The 13,769-nt window shown below is 39.7% G+C and overlaps 1 protein-coding gene and 1 long non-coding RNA gene across 2 annotated transcripts in view; one reads left to right on the top strand and one right to left on the bottom strand.

The window, feature by feature from the left end:
- LOC136366265 (uncharacterized) overlaps nucleotides 1–13,769 on the top strand; it is a 302,489-nt gene that overhangs the window by 36,176 nt on the left and 252,544 nt on the right. The gene's annotated exons all lie outside the window — the stretch shown is intronic.
- Nucleotides 5,590–13,769, bottom strand: part of LOC136366159 (chemokine-like protein TAFA-4) — a 41,731-nt gene continuing 33,551 nt past the window's right edge. Inside the window, exons 3-4 of the mRNA XM_066327069.1 lie at nucleotides 8,975–9,130; nucleotides 5,590–5,741 (exon numbers count right to left, since the gene is read on the bottom strand). Of these exons, the coding sequence (XP_066183166.1) occupies nucleotides 5,590–5,741; nucleotides 8,975–9,130 (308 nt within the window). The remainder of the gene's footprint in view (nucleotides 5,742–8,974; nucleotides 9,131–13,769) is intronic.

Raw genomic sequence — 13,769 nt, 5'->3', positions numbered from 1 at the left:
AGAGAGGTGTCTGCAATAATAATAGTTTGAAATTGCATGGCAGGACATTGCCACTTCCAGAGCACGAGGATTATTCTCTGCACCAGGACAGGAGAGTGTCTGTCCAAACAAAACCCTGGGTGTGATGACCCACAGGGTTCAGCCCCACAGTGGGAGCAGACTGGGGTTGCAAAGAGATGGTGAGGATTGCTGCTTACCAAAATCACTCTTCTAGCACCAGTAGTCAAACATAAACTGTTCCTGAGAGAACACACCAAGGATCTGAGCACTGATCTCTTCCTCTAACAGAGCTGCTGGCACAGACTTTAATTCTGCTGTCTCTCAGCAGAAGGGCAGAGCTGGTGTCAGATGCCAGACAACAGCATTGGGAGCAGCAGCAATCCTCCAAAAAAAACAAAAAAAAAGAGTTAGGCTCACATCACAGCGTTTGTGCAATGGGTCAGAAAAGGCTGTAAATTGACCCAAGATCCTCTGGAACAAAGCTTCTTTAGGAATATAAAATCTCTGTCATGGGCAAAGTCGTTCATTTGGGCCATATTTCATAATCCCATGCTACCAAATCTACATTGTGGTTCTCCCCTTCCTCAATGACAGCAAAAGCATCTCCCAGGAGGCTGTTTCAGGGCATGTGACATGCTGCACCTCTTTGGGGTAGGACTGAATTAGAGAAGTTTTGGGTTTGTTCTCAATTCCACCACAGATCCAATGTATGACCACTGGAAAGTAACTTATTTTCTTTGGTTTTAGCTTCAAAAATAGACAGCTTTTCTCTAAAACTTTTTTTTCCTCACCTAGAACATCTCAGCAATGGTTTTGACCAAACATTGCCATAAAGCACTTACCAAAATAAATGAATAAATTCCAGTTACGGGTCAACACTGTACAAAGCAAATGAAAAGGATCTTCCCTGATGACACCATGAATATATATGCAGAGAAACAATAGAAATAGTAAAGGTCTTTTTAAAATTTAATCAGAAAATCAAAACAATGGAAAAAATACTGGGAATGTAGAGCTCATTAGGACAAGCAGAGTCTATTAACTGTTCAGCTGTCCAAGCACAGAGCAGAAAATCTCTTGTTTGCTTATCACTGAGTACAATGACCATTAGGATCCCAGCTGCAATCAAATACATAATTGAAGGTGACCTAAACCAAAGAAGTCAAGACCAAGAAACACAGGGCCAGATCATTCCACCACTGACTCCGGTGGAATTAACTGGCTGAACGCTCCCACTCACTCCAGCAAATCAGAAGTTAATAATTTTGACCCTGAAGAGCTTCCCACTGTTGATGGGATCTTTCCCATATGCTAAAAAGCTTATGCAAACTGACTTACATTGGTACAAGACATCTTTTTTTTTTTTTTTTTCACCTTTCTGTCTGTATAAAAATTGGATGTGCATTGTTACCCCAGTATTTACATAAAACATAACAATGACTTCTGTCTCTGGGTCACCAGCAGTTCATCTGCACCACTGCACATCAGTCTGCTGCAATGTCAGAGGGAACAGACTGGCTACAGTTTCACCTCTACCCTCTAATCTATTTATGAAGACTGATGACAAAAAACTCTAACAGGCAAATAAGGAAAAGAGCATGAAATGCATCTACAATAATAGGGAACAATTATGTGTCTCAAAATGTAACCACTTGGAAATTCAGTCTGTCAAGGAACTGGACATTTAATTATTATAATCATTCTAAACAAGAACTAATTGAAACTGAAGATTCTCTTTTCTCTAGAATTTTGCTTATGAATTTTAAGTATGTTACCTATTAGGATATAACCAAAGCTATGAAAATCCAAACAAATTACTCCCCTCCCAGTAAGCCTTCCTTATGCAGTACAAGCTTGCTCTCCTTTCTTTTGAGGCATCTCAATGAATATTTCTAGCTAATGGCTAAATTCTTTTCCATATCTAGATTCAAAGAGGCAAGGAATATGTATACTTTGCTATTCCCCTAGAGAATGGATTTATTTTAGGACAAGAAAAACTATGCCTGCTTTCAAATTTTATCTCTTCCTCATGCTTTCCTGCCATCACTTATGAATGTAAAGGTTAAACTACCTAGACCTATCTAAGGAAATAAATCTAATTGCACAGCTATAACCAAAGTTTGCCCTACAATAACTGCTACTAATTCTATAAGTTCCATCTTTTCAACTTCATACCACCTTGATAGGTACTAAATTACAGTTGAAAACACACTAAGACATAATTTACTAACACGGTCCCATCAGTTCACTGGGATCAGCTTGCTGTTTTTGTGTTGTACAGTATGCAAGGAACACCTCAGACAAATCCATAGAATCATATAGGTTGAAAAGACCTTAGAGGACCTCTGTACTGTTCTAATGTCAGCATTTTCTTTCTATGATCTTCTAAATTACATTCATGACCGAAACTCATTTAAAACAATTTTACATATCTTTGTGTCATTAAGAAAGTCTTATCCTTGGTGCACCACAAGAAGCTCAGGTGTGCTCTTCCACAGTTTTCAGCCAGGTCTCAGATCCTTGAGAATCCAAGGTGCGTTTCAGGTAGAACCAAATCTCCTTGTGTTTCCTTGTGAAAATATGATGTACCACTGAATAGCAAAATCCAGGTTCAGGAACTGCAGCCACAAAGGAGAAGTGCTGTCCTTTTTCCCAACTCCTTTGCAAGTTCAAAGGATTAAGTCAATAACCTCACGACAAAAAAAGGGGTCTCTGTGTAGCAGCCAAGGAACAGTTCCACGTGCCATAGTTCTGGGAGTGACCCTCAGCTTTAGCCTTTGCTACCGTGTCACCTAGAAAAGAGGAAAGAGTTACTTACACAGAATTGACCTGGAAAAGGGTGATATCAGGTGCGTTGTTACTGCAAAAGAACTGTGCACACAAACAGACAATGAATGAACCTGCCCCAGCCACACCTTTACACCACACAGAGAAGCAGAATCTCCATAGAAATGTTAATTACACTGATATTTCATACACGACGGGGATTTGCAGATAAAGAAATAGCAGTTCACCATCAAATTTGCCACCAACGTCTCCTGGAAATCTCCTATTTTACTTTGCTTCACGTCATTCCCAACACCACTGCCTCCAGCACAAGTGCAGGATTTACATCCCAAAGTTTGCTCATGCAAACTGCTGCCTATTCCCAGTGGTCCATCCTATCCAGGGAATCAGGGACCAGGCAGCACATGGGGGGAATAAACTGTTCTTGAAGCAGAAATCTCCCCCAGACAGCAGAACTGCCCCAGGACCCTGGAGGGGCTGCAGGGATGTGTTCAAGCCTTAATGCACACACAGGGCACAAACCCAGCAGCTCTGGCTGCACAGTGAGAAGGCTCCTGTTGGATTTCCCGTCCTGGAAATGGATGAGAACAGGCAGCTGGAAAGAGGAAAGCTTTGTCAGCTCTGCTCTGCAGCGTCTACATGTGTCACAAAACTAAACAGACACTCAGCATAGAGAAGTTTTTATTCCCTTCCCTGAGGGAACTGATGGAAGATGCAAATTTCTCAGCTTTGCACATTTTAACTGTCCCACTCAGACACTAACTATTCATCTAAATACTGAGTAGTGTCAGCAGTCTCCTGTACTTCAAATATTTTAGTTACGCTATTTTTACTTATTTTCATGGAATGAAAAGTTAGAGGACTTAAAGTTGATTAAATGGTATTTCCTCTTTCAGTGTATAATTAACCTGTGGAAGCCACTGTCCCACGTAGCACTGATCCCAGGGTCTTAAAAAGCTTTAAAAATTGATTACAAATTTAAATGATAATGAGATCATCCCTGGTGCATAACACAGAAAAAAGTAAGTATGGAATGGATCTCAACTATTGTTTTAGACGTAAGGCAACTATTAAATCGGAGAAAATCGTGGATGTATACACTTTCTGTAATTGTCCCAAAGGGTTTCGCTGAGTCTGATTTGAGCATCCCATTGCTGAGTCTCACAGGGTGCTGAACAGTTTGGGCTACTGGTATGACAATTCAAGTAGTCCTCTTTGTGTAAAAATTTAATAATATAGCTAAAAAATATTTTATTTATTGATCTGAGACAAATCTTTGGTTCATTTTCAAAATAAAAACACGAGTTATGCCATACTTCCTTTTCCCTGGGACAAGAGAACTTGTCCTTCCAATCTGTTTTCCTTACAACTGTCCAGAGTTGAGAGGCAGCTGCATGAAGGAGGATATGACACCTCAGGCCTTCAGTTACCAATACATAAAAGTGTTTGTTCTGCCCCTCACCCCTCGAGTATCTGTGAAGGCATCAAGGATAATTAACCCTCATTCCACGGCTAATTAACCAGACTCACTCTTCTCCAATAAGGTTCTTCTGGTATAAATTGTCATCTCTTTTCTAGTATGTCCAGAGATGAAGTTGTCTTGTACAATATCTAGAACTCCTAATTCACCAGTCTCACCCTGCAGTGTGAGGCTACAATGCTACTCCTTATCTACAAAGGAGTAGTTAAAAATCAGAACTGGGAAAAAACTGGAAGGCTGAGGGTAACCTTTATCTTGCAATAACTGAGCCCCAGTAATTCACATTGATTGTAGAGTCTTCAGGCCAATTTCCAGGTGTAGTGTCCACCACAGGAGGACAGCAGGACCCAGGCACTCTACAGAACACATCTTCGGCATTTGGTAAATAACACTGGCCATGGAATCATGGAAAGGTTTGCGTTGAAAAGGTTCTTGAAGGTCTTCTAGCTCCAACTCCTCTGTGCCACTGTGCAATGTCTACAGACCACCACAGCTGCCCAAAACATCCAATTTCCTCTCACCCATCCAGAAATTAGTGCAGCTTCCACTCCTCAGAACAGCCCTTACTGAACAACATTTGGTGACAGTATTGCTTATTAACTCAGGCTGTAACCTAATGAACAACATTCTTTCCCAGCTAGAGGAGGCTGTAAAGGGAAAAGCTGAGCATATGTCTCCCCTTGCTATTGCCTGCTAAAGACTCCTGGTTTATGATGTATTTAGACACGCAGTTTGCTGTGACTTGTTGAACTTCAATGCACTCAACTCATTTTAAATTGCCAAGCAGACAGAGGATATGATATTTTCTCTCCTTTAATTAAGAAATAAGATGACATAGCAAAGGTTTGGTTTAAAAAAAAATAAAAATCAGGCCAGCTACAGGGTGGTCGGGAATTAAAAATATTCTGAACCAACTGATTTCCAGTGGTGTTCAGTGTGGCACAGTGGCATCAGTGTAGGTTCCCAACAACTCCCAACCCAGAGTGGTACTTTCAAAAGGCTGTCCAGCACAGGAATCTAACTTTATGTGACACTGGTAAAGATTTTGGATCCCTGTACTCAGTCTGCAAATTGAAGAATTGGTTCTGGACATGATTATCCCTCTAGCACTGAGCACAACAAAATAATTTCTTTGGCTCACTGAAGACTGAATCAGGACCATTTTCAGTTTGACTGCAGGAGTGAAGGGGCAGTTCTGACCTAATATTCCATCTCTGAGAGCAACTACATTAATCACAGCTTTCCAGAACTTTGAGAAGGCCAAGACTGGTGCTCACACCAACATACACAATGCAGTAAGGGCAGTCAGCAGACTGGCACCTTTAAATATAGGTGATCTCTGTACTTGCCTTTGTGGTTTTGACTTTATTTCCACTGCTGCAAGACCAACCTGAATAGTCTGGTAGCACTTTACAGTCCTCTCCATCCAAACAAGGGTTCATGTGACACCACCACTTCTGCAGGACAATGGAAGCTGGAAAAAAAGAAGCAGGAAGGAGAAGAAATATCTTTTTTATCACTGTTGTTTGTTTGCAGGGAGGTTGTGTGTGACATGTTCAATTGGTTGATTTCAAAAGGTAGAGACAACAATTACTGGTTTAACAGTGAATTACATGGAGGGAAAAAAGTGGCTAAACACTCCACCAGCCCTCAGAAGGGTAAATGCCATATGCAAATGGTGAAGAGGCAAGCACCACCAGAGACTGACTCCAACATTTAAACTGACCTCTGGAAGTGCCTTTCCTTCTCTACTGACTACAAAAACAACTTGTCTCCTTCATTTGCATGCTTCAGCCAAGTACCTGCTGTAAGGGGGAATGAAGCTGAGGCTTCTTGTTTAACTCATATATTCATATGGGAGACTGGACAGAGAAATGCCAGTTTCTTCCTTCACTGGGTGAGAAAATAGAATTGCACAGAGATGTAAACCCATGAGGTCTGTCAGCAAATACTGCTAGTAAGAGTGGGGAAACCTCTGGAAAGCACTAGAGTATCAACTAAAAATCTACTTGCAGTCACACTGCCACTTTTGCAATATGTTTTGGAAGGCCACAGTTATACACCTTAACTGGACAGATTTATTAATTTTCTACCCTTAAGCCAATTTCTATTAAGACCATACCTATTACTTTTAGAAATGTAGTCATGGCTTCATAAACCTGCTGTTAACAACAGCACAAACACCTGCATGCATTTCTCAGTTTTGCATTGTTCATGGCGTTCATCAAATCCCAGAAAATCATTATGAAATGTATCAGTACACAATCCTACATAATCGATATTGAATTTCAAAATAAAGTATGGCTTAAAATGCTGATTCAGCTAGTTGCATTATGCTACTGTGTGCACAAACTATTGAATCACATGTCTTAAAAGATAGCGCATTCAGAAGAGAGGAACAAAAATAATGGAGTTCACTTCTTGTAAAGCACTTTTTTTCCCCTTTTAATTTCAAGACATATTTGTTCTTCTGCAACCTTTAAATTAGGGTGTCAAGCAGGCAAGCTGACATCAGGATATTGGCGAAATGCTCATCCAATTACTTTTGTTTTGCACTTTTACTGAAAAGCATTATGAAAAAATTAACTTCTGGAACACTGCTTTGGCTTTTATAAACTAATCTTTCAGCCTTACAACATTACAAAATAAATGTATGAACTTCCATCAGTCATTTGGGTGTCAGATCATTTGCTTTTATATTGATTGATTGTGGACATCAGGTTCCACCCAAAACAGGTGGATCCCGACTGTGCTTCCTGGGAGGTGAGAAATAATTTCTGATAAGGTCAGTGAGGATGGAGTGAAAAACACCCAGAGAAGAGGGCAGCACCCAACAGGGCTCCTGGCACAGAGAAAACCAGACAAAACAAGGGGGTGTGGGGTGGAAAGAGGCACCATGATCCTTCCTGGAGGAGAGGGAATGAGGAATGCCAACCCACAACTCTGCTGGGACAAGTAGAGCTGGGTAATCTGAGGTGGGAACACCAGGTACCAACCACAGCAGTGAGAATTGCTGCCCTAATGAAAATGATCACCACTGCTGCATAAGGTCTGAAGTTCAATGAAAATAAAAAAGCAGCTACAAGCAAATTGCTTTGCTTTCTTTTTTTTAATCTTTAAAATCTTCTTTTAAATCTCTCCTTATCTTTAAAATGTTCCATTTTCTTTATTTATTGCTTTATTATGCTTTGGGGTTTTTTTTTTTCTTTATTTGGTTTGGTTTTTTGTTTTGTTTTGTTTTTTGTTTGTTTGTTTGGTGGTTTGTTTGTTGGGGGGGTTGTTTGGGGTTTTTTTCTTTTGGTTTGGTTTGGGTGGGTTTTTTTGGAAAAGTAACTGTATGCTTTGGGTATATTTTTCCCTTTAAACAAATTAGAGGCAAATTAAACAAGCCTGCATTCAGGGCAAAGGTGCTGGACAAAGACCTTAAATGTCTGTATCAGCCTGCAATATGCAAATTCAAGACCCAGCTTCTTGTTTTCTCAATGTATGAGTCTACTGAAGCTTATGTGTAGAGTGGGAAAAAACCACATCTAATCTTGATGCTAAGGAAAGAGAGTTACAGTTAATGCATTTAACTACAACTATACTTGAAGAAAAAACCCCCAACTATTCAAGTCCTTCAGCAACTGTTGACTGAATCAAGCTTTTGCAGTATTTATGTATTTCTGCCACAGAATGGCAGTGTCAAGTTTGCAGTCTTAAAATGAATTTAAAATAATGCCTGACTTCTATTATCTGTTAAATGTAAAAGTATTCAGCTATTTGATGTGTCACTTAAAAATGCAGAAGGCACTTCTAATGTAACAAGAAAACTCCCTAAGAAAATGCACAATTAAACCTAGCTGCATTGCTGAATAACAAAAAAAAAAAAAAAAAAAAAACAACAAAAAAAAAAAAAAAAAAAAAAAAAAAAACACTAGGCATCTAAAATTTTTTTAAATATTGACTTTTTAAAATATCTGTTTTGGCAGCTTCATATTAGGTAAAAAAACCCTCAAACAACAGATTCATGTGTATTTAGAGTTTTATGTCTGACACTGAATATTTCTGAATATTAGATTAGAATTGGACTTTGAAGCTTTTTGTTTTATATGTAAGTGAACAGGTTGCAATTTTATGTGTAAAAGAATGAAAACAGGATCTTGTTTATCAATTAATTAAATGAGGCATTTTGGTACCTTTAAGATTAAAAAAGTCTATCATGAAGTAGATCTATTAACTTAACAAGAGCAGCAGCCTCTACAAAAAATAAGCATTTTAAATGGGAAATACTGATCTAGAGAAAAGCTCTCCATATCAGATGTCCCAGCACCAGCTGCATTCCCAGTCTTAGGGCTGCATTTTTTAACCAGTGAATTTTTAGCCAAGCCACTAAGTCTTAAAACATCTGGAAGAGTTAATAACATAATCTTGAATTTCCTGGCTTATGCTGTTTCCAAACTAGCTTTAGTGGAGAATTCTTGTGTGGGAAAAAAAAAAAAAATAAGAACTTTTACTGGCACAGACCTGAAATGGGCCAGCACATACATTAAGAGGATTAATTACACCGAGATTTATGCACAGGCTCATTATCATCAACGCGCAGAGACGTTTCCCCAAAAAAAAATTAACAAAAGGAAGGATTACGCTCTTTGAGGCAGCGGGAAGTCAGACATCAAGGAGAATAAACTGGAATAATCTCAAGCAGGAGTGAGCAGAGGCTCTCACCTTCCACACAGGAGGGCTGAGCCCGTGTGGTCCCGGCCACCTGCCCCGGGAAGCAGGAGCACTTCACGGTCTGCGAGCGCTCCTCGATGCGGTTCTTGTTGCAGCACCTGTGCACGGCCACCACTTCACACGTGCCTTGCTTCACTTGGTGCTGGCCTTCGTCGTGCCAGAGGTGAGGAGGGGAGAGAAAGAAACACGTCAGTGCTGTGGAAAACCAGCTTAGCTGGCTTAGAAAAATTTATAAGTTTAATAAAAAAATCAAAATAGACAATTCAGGAGATGGGAAAGGTGTCTCGGCAGAGGGTGCCTCATCAGAAAAGCACCCTCACTCCTTCAAAAGCCTTGTTTTTAAGGTTTAACCTTTTACATATGCATCTTCTCAAACATTGAGTCCAGATGTCTTTTTAGTTTTTGGCCCCCCCCTTCCTTCGAAACTTGCCCCATTATCATTATATTAGATAAAAGTTCTAGTTGGTGCCTGGTAGCTCTTCTGATATCAGAAGATCAGTGGACTCTCTCTTGTAGCCCTTGTTTCACTGCTGTCTCAATCTTACCAATTTCAGGAAGGTAGAAGGATCTCTCTGTATGTTCTGGTTTGGTCAGTTTAGGTATTACAAAGAGAAAACACCTGGTCTTTTTACTATTAACACTATGTCACAATTAGAAAATACATTTGTTACTTTTCTAAACTCTATTAATAAAATATAACAGTACAATTATACATATAGTATTCATTTTAATATTTGCAAAAAAGCCAACTTTATAATATGCATTTATAACAGTGCCTTAAGGAGGAGGAGGTTGTGCAGCCCTACAGGATACTGAATCTCCCCAGCACCTGCTGGTGAATCCCAGGAATGCAAAGAAGGAAAGTGTCTTGTAGGATCTGGCTCATTCCCTGAGTTTATATGCTAGTCTTTCTTATAAAATTAGGGTTTTAAGTCAGTTTTCCAGTCTATCTTCCTTCACCCTTACAAAACCATAGGGGGAAGAGCAGGTTGGAGTATTCAGTTAGATGAAGAAGGCAAAAAGAACAGAAAACGCCCCTCTTCCTTTGCCTTCCTGACATCCATCAGGATTTTTATTTATTTCTTTCCCTTCATAAACGGACACAATGGATAAGATAATATTTAGTAGAAGAGAGACATCTTAAATGGTAGGGAAACTTTTTAAGACATGAACACCTAAGCACTGCTTGCTATGCTTGTCATCACAGACAGGCTGAGAACAAGGTAGGCTGTAAAGTTGTTAAGGACAGTCAAGTTCTGCCCAAAAAACAAAACAAAACAAAACAAAACAAAAAAAAAAAAAAAAGAACAACCACCCAAACTGTATGTATTTTTTCAGTTCCCTCCCAGACCATTCTGGACAAACCTCTGATAAATATTCTGTCCTCCTGCTTTTCTCATGATTCACTGTCTCCTATTTCTTTCTCCAAGTTTATTTTTCCCCTCCCTTTCCTCTTCCTTGCTCTTGCCTTCACATCTCACCTCACTGCTCCTTGCAGCTGATCACTTTGCTGCACTGACAAACTTCCTCTCCACCTTGCCTAAACCTTCTCTCAGAAACTCCACAAGCCCCTCAGCTCCTTGCATGAATCATTTCCATGTCCTCACTTTCCTGAACAGCTTTCAAGTGCTTCATCTTGCATATGTCTTGTCTTATTTAGAGTAGAGCCTTGGATGGCTCTTATCTGTGTTTGTAAAGCACCTTGTAAATTAACAGCACTACAGAGCAGGGTGAGTTATTTCATAAGAGAGCGAGACAGAGAGACAACACTGAGGATAATAAAAATAGTCACCATCAAAGCAGCACAAAGTGTCAGAAGAGAGACAGATATCGGTGTAGGTGTGGCTCCTATCAAAGGCACAGAGAATAAAGAGAGGTAGAGGGAAGGGAGAGAACTCTCCATGAACAGACAGTCCTCCAAGCAGCAAACCTGAGAATTACCCTGCTCTCTTCCTCACTCCGTGTTTGTCCTCTTTGGAGGTTTTTGTTTGGATATTTTGGGTTGGTTTGGGTTTTTGTTTTTTTTTTTTTTTTTTTTTTACAGTATCTGCTGCTAATTGGCATAGGGCACACCTTTACAAACCAAATTTTACTGAGGGATTAAGATCCCTGTGATTGTTGCGCAGAAAATGTTATGACTTGATTAGGTGCGAAATCTTAACTTTCAAAAAGAGTTAGCAATGCAATTTAGGCTTTTATGGGGCTTCTTTAAAAAACACCAGTATTAAATACATACATATAACTTTTTTTAAAAGTTGACTTGGCAGTGTTCCTTGCTGTTTTGGTTTCACAAGTATTTCAAGCACAGCTGAAATACTCGTGAAAAAAACACTTGGATGCCTGAATTTTGTTGCCAAATTTGTATTCATAACAACCTCAATGGACAAGAAACTATGCATATTCAATCTTGAAGTGGAAATGTAGTGTTCTACTTGAGCACTCAACTTTTAAAAAAATTATATATACAGAGATTTTTGGGAGTTTTTTTCTCTTTTTTTCCCTGAGGACAAAGCTACACTACTTTTAAGCAAAATGTGCTACAGTAGAAAAATGCATAAGGTATTTTACAGCAAGTTGGCAAAATGCTGAAGATAACATAAAAGTACCTTTCAGAGCCACTGTAATAAGTTTATTGGCAGACTCTGACTTTCCATGCAAGTATCTAATACCCACATAATAATAAGCAGCTACTAGTCAGGAGGACAGCAGCTTTTCTGTAAGTCAATATGGAAAACAAACACACAAAAGAGAAAGTAAATTTGCCACATCTTCCCGAAGTATTGTTCCTCAAAATACCTGACATGACGATGCTTGGAGAAAAGGTGGCACAAGTTCTGACAGGAAAGATTTTGTGAAATGAGATTGTTAACTTAAGAGAGGTTGCTAATTTATTTATTATATAAATTCAGTATTTATATAATTATCTGTTTATTAGTGCTACAGCCTGAATTAAAACTCTTTGGAATAAAGAGGAGAAAATGTCCATTGGTTTCCTACACTGCCCATGTGGTTGCATTCATTGGAATCAACAGCAAAGTTTCTCTTCACTTCAGGAGAGCAAGGTCAGAGCCTGATTTGTCTCTTGAAAATAAGATTTTGTAAGGGAAGCAATAAAAAGCAAAAATTTTGAGCTGCTCAAGCCATATGTTTTTGTTTGCCATGTATCTCATCTTAAAGACCAAGCGGCCAGGTCTTGTCCTTAATCAAAGTCACTATTCACCAGACATCAGATGCTGAGGTAAGAGAAGAAACCTTTTTTCCAGAAGAAAAACCTTTTTCTATATAAGGATGGACAAGATCCAGCTCCAAGGATCAATATGTAGCTGCAAGGATGTCTATTTTCCAGCTCAAATCCTGCTTCCTTTAGGTGAACAGTCCTGTTAAGCCAATACCAAAGGCAATCAAACACACTGGCCCTGAGCATACAGCCCCAAAAACCTGGGGCTCCCTTTCAATTATCTTGTTTGACTTTTAAAGCAGTGACAGTGCTGCCCTGGAGTGCCAGGAGTCAACACACACTGCTGTTTGCAGAAGGTGAGATTAAGTTTCCTCCTGAAAGCAGCCCTTGGTGCAGGAGCTGTTTTTCTGTCACATTCCTGTTTGGCAGCCCCACGACCAGGTAAGGGAAGGATGTAGCCCTGGTTTCGTGCCTGAGATGTTTTGGTTTTCTGAAATTCTTTTCCCAAAGAGTTTTCTGTAAACAAGAAAAGTGTTTTGGTAAACTATACTTTGTTTTCATTCCTTTTCCTAGGAGAGACTTCGTCTTGATGTCCTTCTGGCCTGACCAATGTGGTTGAAGAAGTTTGTCTTCTTGTCACCAATCAAATTGGTCTGTGTATAAAAGTATATTAAAAAAACCCACCACATCCCAAAAATAAAAAAGTCATTTTCAACCTTCTAAAGTCAAAGTCTATGTCATTGTAGTGTACAACAACGTCAGGAGGTGTCCCCTCCTCATCCCTTGAGAGGAGTGGGATGCCTAGGTGATTGAAATCACCACTGCCACAGGAGGGAAGGCAGCACTCCCCTCCCTCATCCCTGATGCACAGCTCTTATGGAGCACAGCAGCGGAGGCACTAAAAAGCCACAGACATCTGCATGGATCATTTGCATTAATTGGATTGCCCTTGTAATAGTCTTTCCCCTCCTACATGCTCACATCGATATTTCCTCCTGCTTGTTCACACACATCCTGACACTTTTTATGCTGTTGAGCACCATATGAATTTCTCCTTAATATTCAGACACATCTGTGAGCAGGTGCTGAAACAAATGCTGAGGGTTAACATGGTGCCTTTCGGTCCTGTTTTTGCCAGTGTTCAGAAATCTAGAGGATAAACACTCATTTGCAGAGTGGCTTTCACATGTAAGGAAACTCACAGAAAACCTTAGCCAGCCCGAACTCAATCTGTTCCTCCCTAGATCTACTGAAAACTGTTGTAGCTGCATTCAGGTGCCCAGCAAAAAGGAGGAATATAAGGATTCTCTCCTGTGTGTATTAACATTCATCTTGCACTAAATAAACCTTCATCTCAGGTTTAAAGCACACTTAACATGCAGCTGAGATTACACTGACAGAAACACTCAAGAAACAGCTTAAAATATTTTATAATCGATGGATTCTCCGGAAGCCAAGTCATTAGAGGAGCAGGGACTGAAGAGTTTTTTAAATGTGAAGATCACAGTAAGTGAATTCTATGCTGGACACATCAGGAAAGCCATTTCAGGGAGAAACGCAGTGAGAAAGAGGGAGAAAAGCTATGGGAAGCAAAGCCCGTAAATTCAT

This window comes from Sylvia atricapilla, chromosome 11 (genome assembly GCF_009819655.1).
Source record: "Sylvia atricapilla isolate bSylAtr1 chromosome 11, bSylAtr1.pri, whole genome shotgun sequence".
NCBI classification, from domain to species: domain Eukaryota; kingdom Metazoa; phylum Chordata; class Aves; order Passeriformes; family Sylviidae; genus Sylvia; species Sylvia atricapilla.
This window is presented reverse-complemented; position numbering and strand designations above follow the sequence as displayed.